This window comes from Drosophila teissieri, chromosome 3R, assembly GCF_016746235.2.
Source record: "Drosophila teissieri strain GT53w chromosome 3R, Prin_Dtei_1.1, whole genome shotgun sequence".
NCBI lineage: Eukaryota > Metazoa > Arthropoda > Insecta > Diptera > Drosophilidae > Drosophila > Drosophila teissieri.
In genome coordinates, this window is record NC_053032.1 from 15,368,718 (window position 1) to 15,394,821 (window position 26,104).

The window sequence follows — 26,104 nt, forward strand, 5'->3', positions numbered from 1 at the left end:
ACACACGTTTGTTTGCAGAGAGGAGCTGGGCAGGTGCCACACCTACCTGGTAGGTGGAACAGCTCCGACTGGGAAATTGATTCCCCGCCTAACGGCAGAGTGAGCCGCCTGCTGATCCCGGTCCACATTCACATCCACGTCTTCATCGCATCTTCATCAGTCAGCTCATCATCGTCAGCAGCTACCGCACACAGCGTATACAATATATTCCTACAAGATTGGACCACCTTAGCCTCGTGCCCGGACGTGGATTTCTACACAAGGCCCATCATTTTTGTTACCCTTTTCGATTTTAAAAATCTATTTAAAATCAGACTAAAAACGGTTGCTGTTAAATATTAATAAGCAAACGAAGTTTGCTCTTAAGAAGACATAATATAGTCCGTCTATTAATATATAAAACACAATTGCTTGACTGGGGATTCCAATGTTAACGCGATCCCCAAACAATCGATGTGGTGATGAGTACTTGGGAGATTTTTCTCCCAGTGCTTCGCTGCATCAGATCCTTTGTCCACGTTGCAATTAGAATCTTTGTCGTGTCGCTGGCTTATCGGCGCACACTTTCCGACATTTTCGAGGTGTGTTCGAGCCGCTTTCTTCTGTCTTGCCAGCCCATTCTGGCCCATCTGCGACCATCCCATACCACACCACACCATACCATACCATACCATACCATTCCGATTGCCATTCGCATTTCCCCTCCTGCAAGAGATAAAAAAGAATATGTTGCGGGTATTTTTTTGCCATTTCTCTTTCTAGGTTATCGCATTTAACAACTTGTACATGGCTCTTTTTGTCATACTTCATGGACTGCGACTATGAGTTTAGACGGAGTCATATAATAAAGGCGTTCCAAGGCATGCTCGGAAATTGTCCAACGTCTATATTTGGCGTCTATGCTGTGTTCTGTGCTGCCCCGAACCCCAAACCCCGAACCCGGAATACGGAACCCCACATCCAGAGATCCCTCCACTCTGCTGACCACAACTTGACCACGGTGCCAGAGTCGGAGCCAAAGACTCTCCTTCGAAATGGGAGTAGAGATGTGTGCCATGTTGACCCGTTTTTATTATGTTAACATGCGGGAGGAGCAGAAGAGCAGTGGAGTCAGGCGGTGGCCAACTGGAACGCTTGACATGTGCACCGAAGCCAATCCAAAAAGCTGTTGAACATGGCCAAAATATTCGCAATGCGGTCAAAGTTGAAAAGGTTCGCGGCGGCTGGAGTGAGTGCATCCAGTTGGCCAGTGGTTGGATGAATGCTTGTTTGTAGATAAACAAATGTAAGCTACTGAATCGGAATCTGGAGTGAGTGGTTGTTTGTACCAGTGGCAATCGCATAGGCAGTTGCAATCATTTCGGAGTATGTAGGTGGCTAGTGTTGAATTTAGTGAGTTTAGCACTTTGAAAAATATCCAGTGCTATAGGATGCTTTTTCGTGCTTTTTCGATTAATTTATTTTATTTTTTTTGTGCATAGCTGTACTAACTAGCTGCTCACACAAACATCCAACTACTTGCCATTCCCGGATTGTAGCTTTTTATCTAAACTATAATCTGCAGACGAATGGGTAAGTGGATCATCGTTAGGCCATTAGTTGATCATTAGCAGATCACACATAACTCATCACGAAAAAAGTGGATCAGTTGTCGCCACACTTTCCCCCACTCCGGCAGCAATTAGCCGCCGGATTCGAGAGCCATCTATTCCCCATTCGATTGGACGGACGTGGACGGACGTGGGGCTACCGCAGAGCCTCCTCTCAATCAGCCTCAATCAAAGATTGTCCGATGGACCGATGTATAGCTGCTATAAGCGATCCCCTTAAAAGCGAACAAACAAAATTGCAGCGAAATCGGCGAGTAACGCGCGAAACAAATAAATAATTGCCCGCTAAAAAGTCAAACAAATCTTCGGCAAACACCAAAAAGGAGTAACAACAGCCAAATACTGACAATGCCGATTGCTGTACTATATACAGTATATAGTATAAGCGGCAAACAATATTAACAACCGACGAGCGAACAGCGAACACAAACGCCGATCAATCAATCAATCATTTTCACTTCGGATGTCGATGGCTTGAGTTGGATTGAGTTGGATCCAGCCGGCTGCTCTTGCCCTATAGATTTGATATGGCCATAACCCATAAACCAGGGGCCGGCTCTTCTGAGCCATCTTCTGTCTGGTCTGGGCGGCTGTGCAATTAAATAAACGAAAGTTTTTCATTAATTTCGATTGCAGCTAGACGACACTTAGACCAGGGCCTCATCCTCCCCATCCTCCCCATGCTCCTCATCCTCACCATTTCCTCCTCTTCCGATCTTCGAACAATTCCAATTCATTAGCCACGCTTTTGGCTGGGCTTTTGGGCCTCCTTGGCGATGGCTGGGAAGCCTGTTTTTGGTGGACTTGGTCTCGGTCTTGATGGTACTCTTGGTCCCAGACCTGATCCGCTCTGGAGTGGGGCGTGCTCTCGTGCTGCTCATAAATGTCTGATGGATGTGACGTGCCTTGATGTATTTCACTTTTCTTCTCCGCTTTTCCTAGACTCCATGCTGGAGTTGTTAAGTACCTGCACATACTCACGTTCATACATGTATGCTATGTTGCTGCTGCTGCTGCTGTTGCTGGATCTGCCCAACAGCAACAACAAATAGTTGTTTGTTATTTTTCTAGTTTCAGAAATTTTCACATTACTATAAAGCAAAGAGAGCCAGAGCCCCGAGAGCTAGAGGTGAAAATAGAAAAATTGCTTGGCAAATGAAAAGCGCGAAAAACGCGCGTAGCGAACAAAGCAAACGAGCCGCTTCCCTCCTGCCAGCCAACATCCATTGGAGGGTTGGGATGGGATGAGGCCATAAGTTGGTAGGAAAACAATGATGGGTCCAGTACACAGTTTCAAAATACGTACCCGATTTCCCAAGTGCACACACGTCTTTAATTAGCAGTTGTTAGCTTCATCAATATCAAGTTGGTGCCGACTTCGCTCTTCAACTTGCATTTTTAAAATATTTCAAAAGACATTCCGATCACTATGAATTCATGCATGTCGAAGACTTTAACAATAGCGAGTAACACACGATGATACAGATGCCGGGCAAACTTTTTTAATTAGATGGTGATGAGGTATAATCAATTTAATTTTAGATCCAATCCTAACTACCTTGAAACTAATTCCAGAATAAATGTCGGCCCAGAGCATTTTTCATTCGTAGCAACGATTTTCCAATGCTGGCTTTCATTCGGATTCGGTGTTTGCAATTTCATTTGTCGTCTTATCCGTCATAAGCTCTCCATTTCGGCTCAGTTGTTAAGCTAAACTTGACACGGGCAGCTCCGAAAAGGGAAAGTATACATAGTACAAATCGCACTTTCCTAAGCACTTAGGGCTTGCCATTGGCACAATCTACTAGCCAATGCAGTATTGGCCTAAGGATGCAACCCAACCCAGAAACGAGCTCGTCTCGAACCCAGCCCAGTACATGGCCAGTCCATACAGCGTATCTTAAGTTCAATATGATTCACTTTCGCTTTCGTTGCGTTCGAAATTAAATTTCTTCGCTTTGTCTGGGCTAATTTGGATGGGCGCAGTTGCTAAAAATTAATAGCTTTGTGTCGCGGTAAGTACGCGCTTATATCCGCTTGTATTTGCCGGCTGGAGCGACACACATTATGTCTGTCTGTATATATGTACATATGCTATATGTGGCGAACACTCATATCCCAAGCACATGTACTCGAGGTTAGGGGAAAGCTGCCTCCACTACCTCCACTGCGTCCGCCACTCGGTGGCCTCCAAGATTGCGATGCAATTAATCATCGGACAAAACGCATTGTTCGCGTTCCCTGGCACTGGCGATGGGATCGGGCGTGGGGATCTGAGTTGGAAGGTGGAACTCGGACCCCGGGCCTGCCCACTCCTCGGACTCGAGCTGCTGCTCCCGAATACTTAAGTCGGTCATTGGCGCTTGGCCAGTGCGTTTTTCCACTTCCTCCATTTCCATCCACTTCAGATGTTCCCTCGTTTTTCCATAGTTTTCTTGACCCAATTTTGCTGTAGGACGAGGTGAATAAAATTTGTATTGCTGCGAATCGCTCGTAACAGTTAAGTAATCCGAAACAACTTAGGATTTTTATTTCAAATTTCTATTACCCCTCGTACGTTTGATCACCATTTAGTATATGTTCTGCCGAAGCAAGTTGCATTATAATTAAGATAACCGGCAATCACTAAAGCAAAAGGAGAAAGCAAAAGAAAAATGAATGCTTGAAAATCAGCTGTATAAAAGGAGTCGGATTTCCCAAAAAACCGATTTGCACATTAGTTTGGTTTTATGTAGTTTTATTATTATGTTTTCACTGTATAATAAACTTGGTTTGAATGCATGTATATGTATGTTTTAGTTCGATCTTGAATCGTTTTATAAATCAGCTTAGTCATTATTATCTTTATTTAATATAATTAATAATTAAAAATGTGCGAAACTCGCATTTTCGCCTATCAAAAATTACGCCTAATCAAATTTTCGGTTAGTATTGGGGGCTGGATCTGGATCTGGATCTCGGTTGTTGGAACGGGGTTTTGTTTTTCTTTTTTACAATACAAAAAACAGCTCAAGTTACGCGAGATGATCTACGATCTGACTGGTTATATCTCTCTCGGCTTCTGTCTATACGAGTATATAGTCCATTTTAAACCATGTTGTTTTATTATTTTGCTTTAGAACACATTGTAGTTTGCAGTTCGTGTAAGTTAAAAATTCAGTTAAAAAATCGAAATCAAAAATTGTCTCACTAAACTCAGTAAACTTAGACAACTATTTTTAAAGATTTCTTCCGTCCCCTTCGACGGGGAGAAAATGCTTCGATTTGGGATACCAGAGATGTTGACGTTCACTAAGGCTAGTATTCAATTTGCTTAGGATGTCCCTAACCGATTTCTAAGTCTTTGCTATAGATTTCTAGCTGGTTCCCCCTATGCGACCAGACTTGCCTAACGAGTCTTTCAGAAGGGTTCTTGTGTTCTTGGGTTCTTAGGCTGGTTGAAGTCGATTCTCGGGTTGTATGTCTAGTAAGCCATGCTTAGGGGTTCTATATTTTGTCTATGTATTGCTTGATCGATCTGAGATTGATATTGGCTAGCCTAGATGTCAGCCGCTTGGTGTCAGCTTGGTGAGCAGAAAGCAAGGACTCCAAGCTGTTCAAGGATATAAAGTTTGATTCAATCGCAGCTAACTGATATCTGTCCTCGGCTTAGGCTGGCTTTAGCTACTTAGTTCGTTCCTAGTCATGACTTGGAGCCATCGCAAGTCCAAGACTCCAACCGAAATATACCAACTGACAGGCTGTTAGCTGCTGTCGGTCCTCCTCGAGTTCCACCTAACTTCGCCGCTTCTTTGGCATTCCTATATCTTTTCTATATCGCATCGTTTTCGATTTCTGTTTGCTGTTTATTGTGTTCATCGATTGATAGGTTTGGTTTAACATTTAGAAGAGAGATTATGCTTTCAATTTCTTTGTTTTCAGTTGAAATGCCCGAACTTGATTTTATTTAATAATTTTTATTTACAATATTTATTTTGTTTTCTTTACGAAATATAAAATAATCTTTTTGTTTCGTTTTATTCTTGATTTTTGTTTTTATTGCGCATATAAAAATATCAAAAATTCTTTATTTTCTTTTAGGTTTTTTTTTCTGTTTATATAATTTTTAATCTTCCTTTTGGAACTATTTGTAAGTCTGTTGAGGTTGATTTATATTTTTTTTTTTTGTTTTTTGCTGACTTGCTCTAAGTATACAAAACTTGTTATGAACTTTTCAATGCCAAAAATGAAATGACAAAGATACATTTTTTCTTGTATCAAAGGTTAAACCTTTTCTGTGGCCTCAAATGGTGACTTCCATTTTCCACCCGACAGTTTTTGTTTTTTTTTTTTGCATTTACTCATTTGAAAGTTTTTGCTTTTTATAAATATTTACAAATATATATTTTTCGTAAAAAATTATAATAAAAAATGGCGTCAATTGTAATAATTTTGCTGTTGCCGTTATTGTTTCGAAATATGTTTATGCCTGAATATAACTTTTAGTTGTTTGCTAATTATTGGCGCCTTTAAACTGCATTGATGTATGTTTCCCTCGTTTATTAACTATTAGTTTGTTTGTTTCTGTTGTTGTAGTTTTGCGTAAAGCACAGCACATTAGAGGCAATTTTAACATTATATATAACTTGTAATTGTTTCTGTTTCTTTTTTGCTTCTTTGGAGTATAAATAATGTATATATACGAGTGTTGCATGTGGGGGCGGTGTTGAATATGTGTATTTCGATTTGTTGCTGTCCAGTTAACTAAACTTCATGTTCGCTATATGCTAAGTGGCTGTGTGAGTGCTGTCTGCGTGAATAATCTGTATAATCAATCAGCTTAAGCGGCCCCCAGACGATGCGATCCTATGATGCATGCCTTATCCTACCACTAGAATGCACCGCTCTGAGTCGCTTGGTTAAATGTTTTACTTGCGTTTAAAATTAACTAATCACTTCAAGCGCTATGCCCCAAGTGTTATATTTAGTTGTATATATAATTATGTATATATATTTATATATATATATATATGTGTATAATCATATGTAGTAAATTATTTTCCTCGGCTTCTGCTGCTGCCCTTTCGTTCAACGTTCCCTTTCTCGTTATACAAAAATAAGTTACTATCAATTCAATTCTCTTATTATTGGTGTATATAAACTAGCAAGAAAACCCTTTGCTTGCCTTCGTTATCATGGTATAATTAATATTTAATATATTTCTTGCTGTTGTTTTCTTTTGCCCATTTCTATGTGTTATAGGTATAGTATAGTAATAGGTGATGAAGCAGAACATGATGTGTGCTAGTTTGTAAACTTGTTCTATTGCATCGATGCGAGACTTGTGGAAGTACTAATGTGCGACGAGGTGCCCAAGGTGGAGGCCATGTCTCCTTGGTAGCTGAACTGTGGTGATGAAACCAAAAATATCGGATGAGCATACAGAACCCCGCTAAAAATGTTTCCAACTATGTCTTACCTGCGGGAAAAGCGGTTCTTCGGCTATGGAACCCAACGGTCCAGTGGGATCCGGCGGCGTCAACTCCACACTCTCTCCCGTAAACTCATTGTCGAAGTACCTTGTGTCCGTATCGGATGCGACCTGAGGCTTGAAAGGCGGCGGTATCTACGGTATGCGTTTTAAATTCGGTTAGTATATATAGATAGGTAAGCGTTTAACTGTTCCCTACTTTTTTTTGCAGTAGATCTGTCCAGTTAATACTCGCAAAAAATGGATGTGCTTGTATTTCCTTGACATCATCCTTTCCACCTCCCAAACGCTTCTTGGGATCCTTAGCTAGGAGACCAGCTAGCAGATTTTTCGCTTCATCTGTGATATTGCGCGGGAATTTTACCTCCTCAACCAAAATCAATGTAAAGAGCACATCATGATCACGATTGTAAAACGGAAGACGACCACAGATCTGAAAAAAAGTTATATTTCTGTTAAATACTAGTTAATAGAATTTGGAGATGCAACGGACTCACCATCTCGTACATAACCACGCCAGTTCCCCACCAGTCCACCGCTTGGCCATAATCATTATCATCTAATACTTCCGGAGCTAGGTATTCCGGTGTACCGCAGAAGGTTTTCGTTGTGCGGCCGTAGGTGATGTCCTCCTTGCACAGACCGAAGTCTGCGACCTTGATGTGGCCATCTTTGTCCAGCAAAAGATTTTCCAGCTTCAAGTCGCGATAAATAATGCCCTGCGAGTGCAGATAGCCCAGAGCACAAATGATCTCTGCCCCATAGAAGCGGGTTCGATCCTCTGTAAATATACGTTCGTGGCTCAAATGCCAGAAGAGCTCGCCACCGTTCACGTACTGCATTACGAAACAGAGGCGGTCGTTGGTTTGAAACGAATATTTGAGTGACTGCAGAAAGGGAAGACAGATCTTAGATGGTTTACGTACGTTATAATTACTAGCAATACTTACAATGAGGAACGGATGATTTGTTGACTTGAGCACACGACTCTCGGTCAGGGTATGGGCAACCTCGTCCTTTTGGATAATGACCTCCTTTTTAAGAATTTTGATCGCGTACAGCTTGGCGGTTGCCTTTTCGCGACACAGAATAACCTTACCAAAGGTGCCCTTGCCAAGCACCTTGAGGAACTCAAAATTCTCCAAAGTCTACAAGGAGATAAGGTGGAGTCAGATCGATCACGCCCTTGGCCAATGACTGACCAGTTGTTGGTGGTACTTACCACTTTCTTAACGCCGCTGCTATTACAAGTTGTTCCCTGTACGGAAAACTGCTCGGAAAGCTCGTCCTCGGCAATGTCGGCGAAGTCCACGTTCTCCATGTCCACGTCTCTCATGTCTGCCTGAGCAGATGGCGTCATAGCCACCTCACCCACATCAATGAGCCGGCTGGATACGTTGCGAATGGCCTCCGTCCACTGCTGGCGCTCCAATTCCGATTCGACGGCGAATGTCCTCTCGATTACCGTGGTCCATTGCAGCCCGCGGATGATGAAGGTGTATGGCTTTGGCCGATCGACGGTCATGATCTGGCAGCCGCGCACCGTAAAGTTGTTGAGCACGGATTCCGATGTCGTACTGGCACTATCTGCCGGCTTGCTGCGGTAGCCCATCAGTTTCCCATCGGAGTGGAGCACGAAGTAGCGTTGGCGCCAGGTCTTTATGTGCTCGCCCCTTTTCGACAGCCACCCCTCCTTTACGACCTGTACCGGGGGCCCACGAACCGATGTAACGCTGGGCGAGCTGAGGTCGAAAGTTGTGTTTACTGACATGGTTCCGGATTCGTCTGTAAGGGCTGAGGAGGTCCTGCCTGGCCAGGATTGCTGCCAGCTAAACTTCTCTGCACTGCCGCTGGTGTGACTGTTATTTGGATGGGTGGATTTGCTGTAGATGATGTTAATGCTGCTGCTCCCTGTGGTGCTGGGCGATTCCGGGATCCTAGAGGTAGATCCTGGCGCTGGGGCGCTGGCAACCACAGTCGATCGCCGCTGATTGGCAAACGGTAGGAAATTCGTGTTGAGGCTGTTTCACAAACCCTAGGGACAAGCGAATGAAGGACCTGTAAGAGGAGTACAGTGAATCCTTTATATTCATGTTGAGTGTGTCATCCTTAAGCTAAGAATGCGATTGACTTTTACTGAGGGAAAGAAGAAGAATATGGCTAAAGCAGAGGAGGGTATGTCTAATAAAAGGGTTACCTTCAGGGGGTCAACATGTAAATAATGGCTGTTCCGTAAACTGTGGGCATAAGCTAATCCAAGTGGACAAATAAAGTTCCCAAATGAGCTATCTTTCAGAAAAGGGAAAACCGCAAGTAAAAGGGTGCCAAGTCGATCCAGATATGTACTTCCCACAATATCGCCTACCTCACGCTGATAGTAAACAATTGTTATTGTCATTTTGCATGTTTATGACAAATGCAGTTGGCGCTTGCGTCAGCAGCTGGTGCAAAACATTTGCGGCATTTTCGCCGCCAGAAAGGGATTGAATCGAATTGAATTGAGGACTGTGATTGTGATTGTATCGAATTGGATGGGTCGGTATGGTGTGGTATGCTATGGGATGGGATGGTATGGTATGGGATTGGATTCTTAGTCACTGGCACATGCAGATGTAGGCGCCATCGTCGCCTTGTTGTTGCTGGCACTTTCGGCTTCAAACGAAATTCCCCGCCATGTTACGCAGCGCCACAGCGATACGAGTGAAAATTGTTCGCGATTGCATTTAGCGCGAAATTAAATCAAAACAAGTCGACGGCGGCGACTGTTCATGAACTTATGTATATGCATATATACATACATATACATATGTACATATATAGGGGACTCGCAGGCAGCACTCGCACTCGTACTCGCACTCACACTCGCACAGCTGCAAAAGCAAAAGCATATTCATTTACAATTTGCGAAAATGTCAACGACGGATGGCCGCCGGCTGTACAAATTTCGCTATCTATCTAAAACTGTAAACAAATGTACATAAAATAAAAATCGACAAAATACACACAAGCACACATTAGCGGACAGGCGCTCGCACACCGAAGCAGTTACACAGACAGGGCTGCATTGCAAAGTGCGAGTGAGGCCAGACTGTGGGTGCGAGGGGGAGGGAGACAGACAGTACGCGTGTCTGCCACAAAGGTGTATGAGTGTGAGTGTGTGCGCGAGTGTCTGGCCGTGTGTGTGTGAGTGTCTGGCCGTGTGGGTGTGAGTGACTGAGTGAGTGAGCCACCGAGTGTGTGAGTGTGTGTGGGCAGCGGCGACCTAGCAGCGCAACATGTCAAATCACTTCGTGGAAATGGAAATTGTGGAAATGCTGGTGGAAAAACTGACAAGAACCCACCTAGTTTTGTAAAATAACGCAACTTCAGCTTTCCCTACTGCACTGCGGTTTGTTTTTCTGCTCTTTTGGTTTTTTTCCTTTTGATGGTGACGGCAGCGACAACGTCACGGGCCTTCTTATTATTGTGCGTGTGTTGTTGCTGCTGCTTACTGTTGTTGTTTTTGCTGCTGCTGCAGTAGTTGTTGTTGTGTTAAGGTGCCAGACACCAGAGGACGGAACGAAGCACACACACAATCTCGCACTCGCGCACTGGAAGTCGATTTCCGCCACCCGGGCGTTTCCACTCGCTGTTTTTTTTCCTTCCAACGCTACGTTGCAACAATTACAAATGCTTAAAAACGTAGTTTTCATAAACAGAAGCACGCACACAGGCAAAGTAAATTTTCCAAGTACCGTTTAGTTTTTACGCTTCACTTTTTTTCGATTACTGGCTCGATAACTGATTCGAGACGCGTTGCCACCAGTTTTGCGAAAGTTAGACGATAGTTCACAGAGATGCCAGATAAGGACTTTAATTTAGAGCTGTACAACGCGCAAATATCGCTTACATATAATCTTAATGCTTAAAAAAATGACTTGTCCTGCAGTTTTGGGGTTAACATAAACCTTAGTATTCTTCTTGTCTGAGTCAATACTTCACCAACAATTTCCTTCTAATTATGCATACAAATACTAATAATGGACTATTATTTTATGGTTATTCAAAAACATCCCAAGCTATGCAATGTAAACTCGAAACTATTCTTAGCATTGACGATTATTATTTTAACTTTTAAAAACATTCTTGATCTACAAATTTGGCAGTCCACTCATTATTTTATGTGGTTCCAGTCCGCACTAAAAAGTGGTTCGAAATTCTGATAAGTATGACCATATGTAAGTGGGTGGAAAAAGTCTTCTTTCTTTCCCATTTACGCTGACGTGTTTTGATTTACTCCTCTTCGGGCACACTTGCTCAGATTTGTTTATGCAGAACGCGAAGTCTCCTTAGAGCCGAAAAAATAGAAAACGAGTAGCGAATAAAGTGCCCCATTGGCACAAAACGAGGTAAATAACATGCAATCCAATCGGAAGGGAGAACATCGCCTGCCACTCCCGAATAAACAAAATAAGGCTCCAGCGCGTCTGTGTGTGCGTGAGTGCCTCCCAGTGTCTGTGTGTTATCAAAAAAGGCGTAGAAAAGTGCAAAAACAAAGGTGTTATTGACTCTCAACTTTCTTTTTCTGCCTTTCGTGTGTATCACTGTGGGCTGTGGCCGAATAAGAGCGTTCGCCGAATATAAGCAATTGGAATAGCATGAGCATAAGTAATGAGGCAGAATCGAGTGCATTCAATTAGTTGGAGAAATGGAAAATTGGAAGAGATGGTGTAGAGAGAAGGGAAGAGTGCAGTCTCGGGCAATCAATACCAACGCAGCCACCAGCCTTTGTGTGTGTGTGACCGTGTGAAAACAAAACAAATGTATGCTAGCTGTGGAAAAGAAAGCGCATAATTGAATAATAAATAATAACAGAAACAGGGCAAATGGCAACGACTCAATGACAAAAGCAAAGCCGCCACCGCAGCACAAGAAGTGTGGCTGCAAAAGTGAAGAAATATGCCATTGTTTATGTGATTTGCAAATGTGCACATTTACACACACACACGGCTGCAAGATAACGGTTGTTGTGCGGGCGGGTGCATTGCTCGATAGGGCTGTGCATTTGTAAGAGCGGGACAGCAACATGAAGAGAACAGGACTGAGCAGTACAGGGGCGGATCGAGGGGAGCTTATATGGGGATTGTGCACCTCTTAAATGTTTTCGTAAAATCTAATGAATATAAAACATTCTTAAATTAATTTTATTATGGATCTTTAAAACAGTAATTCCAATTTCAAGTCTATACATAAACGGTAAAGAAATATTACACGACAAAATTCCATTACTCGAAAAAAAGCACCCGCAAATTTATTTATGCAGATCCGCCCCTGGATAGAGCGCAATAGAGAGAACAGTGCAAATCGAATTAGTCCAGACTTTTGGTCACGCCCTTGAACTTCGCATTAACCCACCAACACCCCCACTCCACAGCTAGCACCTAAGGACCCCACACACCACACAAGATGTTCAACTTTATGAAGAAGAGCGCCGGGGATGAGGACAAGGAGCGTCGCAAGCGCGAAAAGAAGCTGCGCAAAGAGGCTAAGGGCACCTCTGGTGGCCCGGGAATGGGAGGCGTGACTGGCGTCACCGGCAGCATGAGCACCGACGAGCTGCTCCGCCTGGACGAGGTGCGGCGATCGCTTAAAATCCGGGGGCGACGCAAGGAGAAGGAAAAGCTGCCCAGCGGAATTACGGCGGACTATAGCGCAGACTTCTTTGCCGCCCTCAATGCAGACGCAAACGGCGGAAGCAACGGGGGAGCAGTGGGAGCTGCAGATCCCGAACAGGATCGTGGCAATGAGGAGATTGTAGCATCTGTGATGACGCACATCGAGAGCCGAGCGTCCAACGGCGCCGGCGTGAGTGTCAACTACAGCGAGGTCACACATTCTCTCCTCTCTGGAGGGCTAAAGGTGAGGTCTTTGTCGTTTTCTTATTCAAAAATCGTATTAAATGAATTGGTGTCCACATTCCAGAATCGCTTTCTTCCACCTATACCCCCAAAACCACCCAAACGTGGCATTCTGAAAGGCTCCCGCAGCAATATGACCAATGTGCATGAGGAGATCAGCTTTGCGGGCAGCGCCGGAGGAGCAGGCGGAACGCCAGAGATGCTATTGCGCAACAGCTTCCAGAATGAATCACTTTACGAGGGAGCTGCCAGGGGAGCGGGCTCGATCGGCTCAAACTCCAGTCAGCATGGAACCTCGTTTACTTCCGTGGAGAGTCTGCGCAGCGATGGAGAACAGACGGGAGGTCAGCAACGGGCCATGACCCTGCCGGCCAACGCCCGCTATGGAGTTTTACCCCAGGGCAACAGTCAAGGATCGCACCTCCATGTGCTCACCTCGCCGTCGCCCAGCGCCGACAGTCTCACAGATACCACAAACTCCTCTTTCGCCACACCCCCATTTTCGCTGAGTCCCGTCGGCGAGTCCCAGGGCATCGACCGTTGGGCCCGCGTTCATGCCTTCGAAGATGTGGAGCTACCGCTGCCGCCGGTGCAGCTGGTAAAACTTCCGCCACCAAGGCAACTGGTGATCAGGCGACAAAAGTCGCCGCGCCAGGACTTCGGCTTTAGCCTGCGCAAGGCCATCTGCTTGGACAGAACAGAGTCCCTGACTTCACCCATTTTCAGGCCGGTTATATTCGCCGAGCCAGGTGCTGGTGGCGGAGCAACGGGTCTGTTGCCCGGCGATCGCCTAATCAAGGTCAACGGCACGCCGGTTGGCGAATTGTCGCGCGAGATCATTATTGAGATGATACGCAACAGCGGCGAGGCTGTCACCGTGGAGGTATGTAGTTCTTAGAATTCCCTAATTCCTTTCATCTGCATACACTAAAGAACCAAAATATGATAAGAAAAGATATGATAAGAGCACCTATCATAAGGTGTTCTAATTTTATGGTTCATAGAGGTAAATACCTGACAACTTATTTACAGTTTTGCATGAATTGTTAAAATATGAATATGTTTATTTCATTATAAGCAATGCGTCTACCTTTGGACTGTATAAAATTCGTAATTTGAATATTAAAATATTAACCTTTATTTTAAACTAATATCTTCGAATCCCTTGCCACCCATCTAGGTCCAACCAGTCGCTGAGTTGGTGGAGCTGAGCAAGCGATGCATGGCACCCAGCACAGCCACCGTGGAGGAGATCGATCATTCCATTACCAACGGCAACTGCAACACCCTGCGACGCAGTGCCAGCAAGCGCTTCAAGCGTCAGGTGAGTCGAGCTCGCATCCATTAGTGACTCTTGCTTACACCCGTGATTGATGGAGCAGGCAGCTCGTCATCGCAGCACTGCAATGAACCAAACCTCGATGCTTTGGTTGCATAACAACATTATCCATTAGAATGCATCGGACTGCGATCAATTATGAGAAGCTTAGAGGCATCTTAGGAATTAATAACGATCTCGAAAATGATGTTCTAAACTGAGAATGCACTTCTTAAATTACAAAATAGGTTTCTCTATTAACTATAGGAATCATAGTAATGACTGTTCTGGTATTCCCGTCAGGCGTTTCCTGTTTGGGTTTACTTTTCATTTGAAAATATTCCGCTATTTGCTTAGAAGCTTTTCTCATATGACTCAATGACAGTTGTGTGTGGAATGTGTGGAGTTAGTTATCTAGTTATTAAATTTATGTGTGACAGCTGTCTTGGGGCAAAAAAATTACCAAATGAAAAGTTTTTTTTGCAAAAAGTTTTTTTTGTATGTGGGGAAAGTACAATGTTACCACTGTTAAAAATGCGAGTTTCTTACTGATAGGAGGATATCTATTTAAGAATCGCTAGGAGAGCATTTCGTAACCGCATACTTCCTTGCCCAGCTGGTAGATTGCAATTCCTATTGACTTGTTGACTATGCTAGAAACGTGTTTGACATTTTCTCGCCGTGTTTAACTGGCTCAAATATTGTGAAATATGGTCGTAAGCCCGGGCTCTGGGACTAGCCAGCGATCTATTCGCCTATGTGTGTATCTATCTATCCACCTATCCAGTACGGCCTGGCCCTTTCTATAAATATGCACGTGTTGTTGGTGGAGCAACTTGGGTGGGGTGGTGCTATAAGGCGTTGACATATCTCACCGCCTTTTTCGCTTCCATTGAAGAAGACGAAAATAAAACCATACCGATTTGGCAACACTGTGGAAAAACTCGAACCGCATTGGGCATGGACATTATGCATTTTTGCATTCGGCCAAGCAATGCAACAGCAGCGCAGCACACGTCGAAGAGTCCAAGAGACGACGATCCGTGGATTTTCACGATCCGTGAGTTTGCCTCTAGCCAAAACAGCGCTGGCGGCGCCGACTGCGACAGAGGCAGCGACGTCGGCGGTGACTGCAGCTGTGTGTGCATTTCTACACCCACTTGAAGCTGCATACACAAATAGCAGGCAAAGCCACAACAAAACGTGAAACAACTCCATGGAGTTTAGGTCCCGACTATCAGATACCGCTTAATTTATTCTGTCAAAGTATTTGTATTTATTATTTAATTTATATTCGTACGAAAACCGCCTAATAATAATTAACTCGTATAAAGTCCAATTTTGGAAAATAAGTACAAGCATAATATATTTGAGAGGGACTGTGGGTTAACAAAATTAATGCGTTATAACAATATTGGAGGTTACTACATCCAGGATTTTTGTTTTGAAATTCTTTTCTGATGAGTGGAAATATAATATTCTAGAATTGATTTATATGGTTATTCATGGTTTGTTCCTTGATAAGTAACTATTATTCCACAGTCGACTTCAATGATATATTCATATGTACAAATAAGTACTCAGTGAGGGGGTTGTAAAACTCTTTTTCGTGGCTGGAAAGTAGTGTTCCTAGTCTGGTACCAGTATGCTCTGGGGCTCCCCAACTACCGGGTATCCCATGGGCAGAGGCTGAGGCAGCGGCATCGTTGTCGACGCAGTGTGTTTTCGTCTGTGCTTCTTTTTTTGTTTTTTGTTTTTGGATTTGTTTTTGTTTGCGTCTCGGGGCTTGTTGTTGTCGGGCGGTTCGCCGTCGCTGCGCTTGGAGCTGGGCCGTCAGTATGCTGAAAACTTTGCCAAGGTTCGGTACGGAAATCGAAGTCGAGGAAAGACTGCGCGACGCCCACGGCGAACTCCGATGTTGTTACCAGTTGTAGTGCCTGCTGCCTAGCGGAGTGGATTTTGGTGTTTTGTGCGCCATGACGATTACGATTCTGGCTGTCATTCGGTCTGGACTGGCTTTAATTCATAACTCGCTGGCGTCGTCGTCGTCGTCGTCGCGTTCGTGACTTGAGTCTTGCAGTGCAATCTATCAATCAGTTCGAGTTGGTTCGGTACGGTCCATCGATCGATCGATCGATGATTGGCCGTTTTCAGGCGCGCAATTGTCTAATGTCAAAGCGCTAAGTGCTTCAGCCACATAAAGCTAACAGTTCCAAGGTTCCGCGGGCGCTCCAGTTACCTAATCGTCGCCTACTTCCCGCTCCGCTTCAGACTCTGGCTATTGTGTATCTTCGCATCAGTATCTGTATCTGTTTCTCTATATCTGTTTGCTGTTTGCTAATCCGCTCTGGTCATGCTCCGCAAGCTGGCCATGACAATTGTGTGTGCCCAGTGATCGCATAACAGCCATGTTCCTCAAGACTAAAAGCTTTGAACAGTCGCTGCGCGGCGGTATCGTTCCGGCTGTGCCAGCGGCTCCAGGATCGGGACTAAATCCAAATTTCCATAAGGGTTGCACGGGCAAGGCGCATGCCTGCGGCACCAACAAATCCCATCGAGCCGCAGGATCAGCGACTGCAGCCTCTGGGGGATCCAGGGCTGGCAGACATACGCCCAAGGCTCAGCGAAAGAATAGCATCAGTTCGGAGACGATCAGCGAAAGTGGCTCGGAGAACTCCAACAGTTGGCCATCCTCCTCATCGGCAGCTGTTCCAGCTACCGTCCCGCCTCCGAAACCTCCGCGTCTGGCGGCCACTAAAGCTAAGGAAGCCGCTGCCATCGCCTGTTCTCCCGTACAGCCTCCGTCTACCCCAACCTTCGAGCGCTCCACGAAACGCTCGCTCAGCTTCAGGAGCAGCAACAGCAAGACCACGGAGGCGAAGGTTGCTCCGGGAGCAAGTTCTTCTATCCGTCCTCCGTGGAATATTTCCGCCGCCGCTGCATCAAAGTACGCCGCTGCAGCCGCCACTGCTCCACAGTCGCCCAATCCTAGCACGAGGAGTTCGTTCCGACGACGTCGTGATGCTCAGAACGCTGGTCTCCAGTGGCCGGCCATTTTGGCCAGTTCCCTGGCCGCCAGCTATAAAAACTACGATGCAATTGTAAAGCAAAAGGTGCGCATAAAAACTTCACAGGTGTGCCAAAGGTCTTATTGTCGTTAGAAGTTCAGCTCAAAAACTCTTAACTATGGCTTCTCATACTTTCTTATATAAATCTAAATCACTATTAACTACAGATTACTGAAAATATCAATGAATTGGTCTTTTTGCATTTAAATAAGCTAAACCTCATAACTTACCTTTAGGAGCACGGAAAAAGAGGCAACAGAAATACATTTGTATGTATAACCAATGAAAACTTTCTAGTACTTCACTCCGAAATCGATGGGTGCAATAAAAAAACCAATGGACAAGCCGACGAATGAACAAAAGACGGAATCGATCGATAGATCGCCGAACCATGACCCAATGTACGATTTAGTTGTTAGACCTTTTATTATTATGCTCGGACGATGCGTGGGCCGTGGAGTCCCAACTCATAATTTACGGCATGGTACGGTCGTCGTCTTGTCGCTGCATTTATGGCGGTATAACTTTATGGCTCAATACGCCTGAGAAGCCGACAAGCGGAAGTGTTCATTTAGGTTCGAGTTAGCTTCGCTGCGTGGCCGTCTCTTCAAAGTTCTGTTGGAACTGGAATCGGGTTGCATAATTCAGTAAATGATACATAGATGGATATGCAATCCAGACGGTAGCTTTTTGTAAGGCGCATCCATCTATCCACGCTCTTATCCTATCCACTATCCATGTTAATTAGCCAGGTCTCATGTCTCTGTGTGCTAGCTCCGCCTCTTCTCCGTCTAATTTGTGTGCTCGCCATCATCAACAGCTGCGGGTTCGTTGACTTCGCCGTGTAGTGGAGTGGAGTGCAGCATTGATTGACAGTGGACATGCGCCCGGGGAACTGTTTTGTTTATCTTAATATTCCTCCAAACAAGTTCCAACCGATTGATGAGTGTATGCGAGCTGCGAACTGAACTAGGCGGTCAACTTATGCCCTAGTTGAGAACCAAGCGGGTCAAATGAATCAAATTAAATGCTCTCCATCCTTTTAAGAAATTTCTACTGTTCGCCATATCCAAAGTCATTTTAAATACTCACTAAACTGAAATAATAATTTTTAGAAACTTCCCTTCGCCAAAAGAGCTGCTGAAGTCGTTCTAAAAAGGAATGCTTTAATTAAACGAAACGTCTATAACCAGTCGTTTTGAATCTGTTGAAGAGCCATAAAATTAAAGCGACTAAGAGCCTAATGAAAGACTACACTAGATTTTCTGTGCGTTCCGGCTTTCTCAACATCCACAAAATTAATTAGTTCCCCGCGTACACTCTTCCGAAACGTGCCTTTAATTGAGGGCTATTGAACCTTGCACAATATTTTCATAATTCGGGAGAAGATCTATCTTGAGGATAGGGCGATAGGGCGAGGAGGGAGATCTTAGTGAGCTGGCAGCTTGGGAGGCTGCGGCTAAATGCCATTTATAGCCACAAATGTGAACTGACGCCGGCGACGACGTTGGTGGGTTGCATAATGGCGCATCCGCGTCGTCGTCGGTTTGGCTGTCTAGCCCAATAGCATTTGGCGCGTCTAGGCGGCTAATTAGGATTTAGAAACACCATCAAATTTAGAAATGCACCCGAAATAAACTGAACGCAACTCTGCAGGCTGCTGGCCTGCGGCGGTGGAGTAGGGATAATATATGGAATAAATGCGTGAAAATGTGCCCCGATCCACGCCGATCCGAAAATAAACTCAATGTACCCCGCACTCAGTACCCGCACACCGCCGAACTACTGCTTCAGTTGAAGTTGCGCCGACAAAATGTTGACCCCAATTTAACTTAATTTTCGTTTCTGCTTTGTTTGTTTTCCATCTTTTCGCAGAGCCGCCATGAGAATGGCAATGGCGGAGGAGAAGAGGATGGAGCCCAAGGAGTGGGCCACGATCTGGAGGCGGATGTTGCGGATGCCAGTCAGCCGGAGCGCGTTTGGCTGGTGCACCGCGGTGGCTTCACTGCCGCCATCCGTCTGCCGACTGCGTCTTCTGGCCGGGATGAGGAGCACAAGCTTAGTCTGCGCCTCCTGCATAATGGGGAGCAACTGACCGTCGACGAGGACGATGTGGAGAAGCAGAATAGTCCCGCCCTGGATCTGGTCGAGGACATCTGCGAGCTGAAGTATCTGAACGAGGCGTCTGTGCTCCACTGCCTCCGTCAGCGATACGCCAGCAATCTCATCCACACCAAGGCGGGGCCCACGCTGCTCGTGGTCAATCCCATGGCGCCGCTGTCCCTGTACTCCGAGAAGGTAGCTACCAACTGGTTACTGGCCTGAGCTGGTTATTTATCGGCTGCTGTCTTTCGTTCGTAGGTTGTCTCCATGTTCCGCGGCTGCAAGACGGAGGATATGCCGCCCCACGTCTATTCACTGGCCCAGACCGCCTACAGGAGCCTGGTTGAGACGCGGCGCGACCAGAGCTTGATATTCATGGGCCGATCTGGTTCTGGCAAATCCACTAGCTTCAAGCATGCACTCAACTACCTGGCGTTGGCAGCTGGTATGCGTTTCCACCGTCTTATTGTCGTGGCTGCTCCTACTCGCACTCGAGTTGCAGTTGCATTTGTTGTTTGTTTTCCTTTTGGCCGTAGGCTGCGGCCTGCTGGCTGGCCCAGTTTGGGCGGTGCCACACCAAAATCCAATCTGCGTTCGATTGGCTCATTTGCATTGTTGGCCAAGAAATGCAGCTGCAATTAGACAAGCCTCAAATTCGGTTCCATTGTTAGATATATCACCAAAAAAGGCGAATAGTCTAATGAAAATGTAAATTGGCAAGCTACATATTATTGATTTTTATTTTGATTGGAGCTAGATAATTCTAGTTTCAACAAAAAATTCGGCTTAATCGACTTAAACATTTCTATTTTATTTAGTAATTTGCATATCTTATTTAAACATAAAATGTTGAATAATAATTCAAACCTGTTTTGTTAACGATAGTTTTAGAAAAAAAGCCGCAGCTTTTCCCTTTTACTTATTAATTCGGCTTTTATGAATTCATTCGGAACTGAAATAACAACAAAAGATATTGGACGCTTTTGCACAAATGAGAATTTTGTTTTGTTATATTCAATTCAAAAGCTATTTGTTCTTAAAAACCTATTTTTGTTTAGGTGCCTACAATAATTTTATAAACGCGGAGAAGGTGAATGCCCTCTGCACCATTCTGGAGGCTTTTGGAAATACGAAAACTTGCCTAAACTCGAATGCCACGCGGATGACGCAGCTGTTAAGCCTGGATTTCGATCAAACCGGCCAGATTGCATCTGCTTCATTGCAAGTAAGTTTTTCTTTAATACATACAATCAAGTGGTTTAAATGCCTGGTTTCTTGCATAGGTTCTCCTCCCAGAGAGACAAAGAGCTGGCCGACGATTGAGCCATGAGCATAGTTTCCACATCATGACGCGACTCTTGGCTGGCGCCGCTGGTTTGCTACAGAAGGAGCTGCACCTGGAGAACATTACCTCCGAGGACAGCCATCCTTTTATATCGTTATCCCAAAAGCTGGAGGACCGGCATCGAGCTGCCAATGACTTTATGCGCACTGTCCAGGCCTTTGAGACGCTAAACATTGATGCAAAGGCGGTACGTGGAATCTGGAGCATTCTGGCGGCCATTTACCATCTTGGAATTGCGGGTGTCACGAAAGTGGGAACTGGATCAACAGCCCGAACTCAGTTTGCCAATCCCACGGCTGCTCGAAAGGCCTCGGGTCTGTTGGGCGTGAATCTAGAGGATCTGTCATCAGCTGCCTTTGGTCTCACACAACCAAATGCCCCCAATGGTGGTCTCAGTCCCTCGAAATCGCCCACCTCGGACACTGGACACGAATGGGCCTGGGAATGTCTCGAGGCGTTGGTCATTGGTCTATACTCGGAGGCTTTGGCCGCAGTGGTGGCTTTGATCAATCGTCAGATCTGCACATCGGCCCACACCATTGCCTCAATTATGCTAATTGACACGCCCGGCTTCCAAAATCCAGCCAGCTGTGGCCAGCAAGTGGGTGCTACTCTAGCGGATCTGCGTCACAACTATCTACAGGAGCGTCTGCAGATGCTCTTCCATCACACCACACTAGTGGCTCCCCGCGATCGCTACGCCCAGGAGCTGGTGGAAATCGAGATGGACCAGGCGTCGGAGTGTCATCCGGGACCGTTGATCTCGCTAATCGACAAGGCACCCCAGAACCATGTAGTGCGCTCGTCCCAGCGGGATTTGCGAGACCATGATCGTCGAGGCCTGTTGTGGTAAGTTCAGTATACTCAAAATTTTAATTTCAAAATTCACGGCAACCATTTATGTTCCAGGCTACTGGATGAGGAAGCCATCTATCCAAACTTCAACGACGATACATTCCTTGAGCGTTTGTTCTCCCACTACGGTGACCGGGAACATCACAACCTGCTGCGGAAATGCTCCGGGCCGCGACAATTTGTACTCCACCATCTGCAAGGCACCAATCCTGTGCTCTACGCTGTCGATGGTTGGGTGCGGCATAGCCGGGAGCACCCGGGTATTCGGAATGCTGTATCCCTGCTACAGGACAGCAGTCGGGAGGAGATCAACCGCTTGTATATCGGCTCACTGACCCGGGGATCAGGAGCGATGGTGTTTTGTGGCTCCTTTGCTGGTCTAGAAGGCACTCAGTCACTTCGTCGTGTGTCCAGTATTCGCCGCTCTTTCACAACGGCCGGAGTGAAGCGAAACTCCATCATGCTGCAGGTGAAGTTTACCGTGGATGGAATTATCGACACATTGCGCCGCACTGGAACTCACTTTGTGCACTGCTATCTGCTGCAACATAACGCTGGCAAACACACCAAGTACACCGCCAATGGGTCGCCCAGCTCAGCTGCCGGGCAGGCCTCCAGTGAGGAGGAAATGGTCAACGTGCCACTGTTAAGGAGTCAGGTGCGCCAAAGCTCAGTTTTATAATTGATAAATCATATTTAATTTTCTTAATTTTCTTTATCGCCCAGCTACGTGGCTCACAAGTCCTAGAAGCGGCTCGCTTGCATCGCCTTGGTTTTCCCGAATCAGTGCCATTATTGGAGTTTATCAGGCGTTTCGGTCTTTTGGCCGGGGATTTGGCCAGCAATAAGGATGTGAGCGTGGAGCAAATATTAGCTGTTAATGAACTGGATGTAGCCAGCTATCGCATTGGACCTAGTCAGGTGAGTTCTCTAAATATTATACTCTTTATTTGCATTAAGCATTTGCTTAGAACTTTCTACAAAGCAAAAGCTTAACATAGAATAGCATACACCAAACGACGCCCCAAAGCGCGCATATTTAATTAACGGCCCCAATAAAAATGGTTAAAAAAACCCAAATGTCAAAAATCAATTATGTGCAACTTTTATTTTCTTTATATAATTAAATATTGTAGTTTCTAATTGCGTCAGCAGTTAGTCCAACAGGTTTTCGTAAATGTATATTAAATATATTTCATCTCAATTGCTGATTTTTGTGGAATTGGCTGTCGATGAACCAGTTTGACCGATGCCTTTCTGCCTTCTCCCCCCTCTATGTTGGCTTTCCATACCACGTTCCCATAAGATTAATTACTCGCAGTCGAAGGCAACTAACATCTAATTGTTTTTACTCATGCGTACTTAGGTTGCTTAATCCGAAGAGTTGACATTGACTCAACACGTTCAATAGTTCATGAAAATTAAGAAGGGCAAATAATAAAAGGCTGCGTTTAATTACCTCCATAAACCTGCGGACTGATCCACTTTATTAAAGAAATACCGAATGATTAATTAAGAGTTAAATAATGTTTGCCTAATTCGAATTCTTTGGGAGGATAGATTCTTGGCTTAGTCTAGACTTAAATACAAAAAAAAATCACTTTTTGGTCTGTAGCACTCTTGGCGTGCTCCGATCTAGATCTAGCCAAATGGGCGTCGGTTTGCCGTCTCCCGAACAGTGGACGGCCGGGGTCTTTTAACGTGAACCAGCCCATCGCCGGAGCCGTACGGAGACTGGGGCTTCGTGCTCAGATAAAAGATACCTCTTTTGGGGACCGCCGGCTCACCGCCCATGAACTCGTTGCCGGTGCATGTTTGGACTGCATATTTTCCGCTGCCTCCAACGTTGCAGTTGCAGGTGGCCGAGAGCACCGATTTCGCCGAGCTGCAGCGCAAGGCGGCAAATGATTTCGGATGACGGACTGACTCGGCAAAGTAGAACATGGCCGCAAAGTGGTCGCAGACAAAATCGAACTCCGTGGCCGTGGCGTTGGGACAATGTGGCTGCCCGAGGCCCCAGTTGGCGAAGAAGGAGGCATGACTGAGCTTGGTACTCGGATTGCCGAGGAGCGTTAGATCCGTGTGAATTGACTCCACATACAAGGCATCGTTGACATCCAGCCTGTCTTCGGGTCCCAGGCTGAGTTGAGTGAGACCAGCGGGATCCAGGGCGAAAATGGCACCCAAGCGCTGCGGCCTTAACAGCTTGCCAGTCAATCCAGAGATGTGACTCCCGGCGCTGTGGCCAATCAAATAGATTTGCTCGTAGGGAACTCCTGTGTTGTCATGGAGAAACCTCAGCAACTTGGCCACATTGCCAGCTATCGATGGAAGCTGCTTTGACACACGTGGGTAGCTGATGTCCAACGCCTGGCGACTCCAGTCCAGAATTATGACGTTGTAATTGCCCCGGGATAGGTAGGCATCCTTGATGGCGGCATTCGAGCAGGTGACACTCTTTCCCGCCCAGCCATGAATGGAAACCCTAAGAAATAAGACACGCAACAATCAATGGAGCTCTGGCAGTTAAAGACCACTTAATAATTATAAAAATTCAAACTGGGCAGTTGATTTGGAACGACACATTCTGATAGGATAAATATACTTGGTCAAATCGAGTGTCTTTTCTGCACTTACCTAACTGGCCATTTGGGATTGAAATGCGAGTTCCTTAGCATGGTCAGATCACCTGGTCGCAGTAATTGACGCTCCTCGGGATTAAGCGGAGTATAAAGATCGTACCGCAGCAGCTTCGTTTGCGAGGGACGAGGCCTTCCGAGGATAAGGCCAGCCTCAGTGGTAATCATGTCCTGGATCACATTCGAAATGGACAACTCGCACTTGCCGGGAGCGTAGGCGAAGTAGTCAACAGACGCATCCACTGAAAGAACAGACGATCCAAAAGCTGCACATCGAACATAAAGATCGGATGGGTGCGATCAGCACTTACTTCCCACTGCGCCAAGGAGCAGCATCCACGTCCACAGCGACCAGCGTAATAAATGCATTTCCGTTAACGATCCCATAAACCGAACTGGCCAAAGCCAAAAACGCGATGACAATTCACGACCAGGCGTCAATTAAGATTCACGAATCACTTAAGTGCGAATTAAAATGTTCTGTTGTTTCTCGAAATTCTGCCACAATTCGCGATCCAAATTTTATCACTCACTCGCGGTGCTCACTAAAAGAACGTGAAATTTCTGAGCCTGGCAGAGCAGATCTGAACGGGCGAACCTGTCGTACACCTCCGAATCGCTACAAGCCTCGAACCGAAGTATTGCTAAATTCTAAACGGAGGCTTGGTTAAATAAAGCCCGCTGCGTTCTGTCTCTGCCGCCGGCGACCGGCAAGGGCGGACCACCAACTGCGGGAGCAGCGGCAGTCGCAGCAGCCGCCGCAGCAGCGGCAGCAGAGCGGTCACTGTCATGATGAACGACCACTAACTGGTTGGAACGGCGGGCTGGTCAGCGCCGCTACCAGTGCAGTCAAGCTATCGTTGTTGCGGCTGTTGCAGTGGCAGAAAGCCGCTGGTTTTGTGGCTAAGTGCAGGCAAACACTCCACGGCGTGTCAATAATGGGATGCTTGAGAACAGAACACGCAGCTCAAGGGGGATCGATGCTACTCCTAACCGCCTTTTCAGTCATAGACAGTGACAGATAGTGGGTCAATAGGCTTTCACCGAGCACTGTGATATTCATGAGTTATTAATTTATGCATTGATTAAGAGTGACTGTGCGAGCATAATATAATCGACACGCATATCTTTAACTGATTTACGGTTTCGGGTCGATAACGCCATCACCAGTTGGTTGATCTCTGTCAGTGGCCTGCTTATATAAGTTGGCCGAGATATCATTAATATTAATTGGAAAATGATCACACTCTGAGTAAATAAATTGATCGGTCGTTTCGCAAGGGATTGTGCATTACAACATGTTTGTTAAATAATTGCACACTAGTAATCGAAATAATATAGAAATGCATTTGAACCTGCCATCTCACTTAATGGCTAATAATTTATTTAATTTAGCAATTATTAGTTAATTATTAAATAAATCAAAGCTAGAACTCAAAGTAGATAACTTGCTTGCTGTACGCTATTCAGATCACATTCCAATTAATAAAATGAGGTTGGTAAACCGAATACCTGGGCGTGGAGTCGTTGATCCCACTTAGAACTCTACACTTCCGCACTTTTCACCTGCCCCACACGAAATGCGGCCGAGATTTTGGGGACTTGGCCAAAAGATCCCAAGTGGGTTAGGGTTCAGCTCTGTTTTGCCAAGCATTTAGCAGGTGTTAAGTTGGGTTTACGACTTGCCTTGCTCGTGCTCTTCCTCTTCTCCGAATTTTTGGCTAAAACTCATTCATGCTCATGTTAACATTTATATAGATTTCTTTAGAGATCGTTAAACCCGTGCGTGGCGTTGCCGT

The 26,104-nt window shown here is 45.6% G+C and overlaps 3 protein-coding genes across 8 annotated transcripts in view; 1 reads left to right on the top strand and 2 right to left on the bottom strand.

The window, feature by feature from the left end:
- Window positions 1-6,714: 6,714 nt before the first annotated feature.
- Window positions 6,715-10,864, bottom strand: LOC122620410 (RAC serine/threonine-protein kinase). Of its 2 annotated transcripts, none has more exons than XM_043797851.1 (7): window positions 10,572-10,864; window positions 8,303-9,138; window positions 8,031-8,228; window positions 7,578-7,967; window positions 7,280-7,513; window positions 7,069-7,215; window positions 6,715-6,995 (listed from the first exon to the last, which is right to left on the bottom strand). In XM_043797851.1, exons 2-7 carry the CDS (start codon window positions 8,849-8,851, stop codon window positions 6,912-6,914), a joined length of 1,602 nt encoding a protein of 533 aa, XP_043653786.1. In that variant the 5' UTR covers window positions 8,852-9,138; window positions 10,572-10,864; the 3' UTR covers window positions 6,715-6,911. The 2 variants fall into 2 exon arrangements, with proteins under 2 accessions (XP_043653786.1, XP_043653785.1); XM_043797850.1 differs by having other exon boundaries at window positions 10,422-10,864.
- Window positions 10,865-11,337: 473 nt separating this feature from the next.
- Window positions 11,338-26,104, top strand: part of LOC122622243 (unconventional myosin-XVIIIa) — a 30,603-nt gene continuing 15,836 nt past the window's right edge. For 3 of the 5 annotated variants that reach the window (XR_006326282.1, XM_043800557.1, XM_043800558.1), the window contains exons 1-10: window positions 11,338-11,468; window positions 12,494-12,978; window positions 13,042-13,860; window positions 14,158-14,301; window positions 19,239-19,661; window positions 19,725-19,911; window positions 20,525-20,691; window positions 20,750-21,660; window positions 21,721-22,324; window positions 22,393-22,587. Coding sequence is in view for 4 of the 5 variants with exons in the window: in XM_043800557.1 (XP_043656492.1) it covers window positions 12,526-12,978; window positions 13,042-13,860; window positions 14,158-14,301; window positions 19,239-19,661; window positions 19,725-19,911; window positions 20,525-20,691; window positions 20,750-21,660; window positions 21,721-22,324; window positions 22,393-22,587 (3,903 nt within the window). In the remaining variant the exon portion in view is untranslated. Of the gene's footprint in view, window positions 11,469-12,493; window positions 12,979-13,041; window positions 13,861-14,157; window positions 14,302-16,136; window positions 17,409-19,238; window positions 19,662-19,724; window positions 19,912-20,524; window positions 20,692-20,749; window positions 21,661-21,720; window positions 22,325-22,392; window positions 22,588-26,104 lie in introns of those variants that run through there. The other 2 variants (XM_043800559.1, XM_043800560.1) reach the window with 1 other exon arrangement.
- On the bottom strand, window positions 23,117-24,927 carry LOC122622246 (lipase member H). Its single transcript, XM_043800565.1, has 3 exons — window positions 24,617-24,927; window positions 24,304-24,547; window positions 23,117-24,151 (listed from the first exon to the last, which is right to left on the bottom strand). The coding sequence occupies exons 1-3, from the start codon at window positions 24,690-24,692 to the stop codon at window positions 23,308-23,310; spliced, it is 1,164 nt and encodes a 387-aa protein (XP_043656500.1). The 5' UTR covers window positions 24,693-24,927; the 3' UTR covers window positions 23,117-23,307.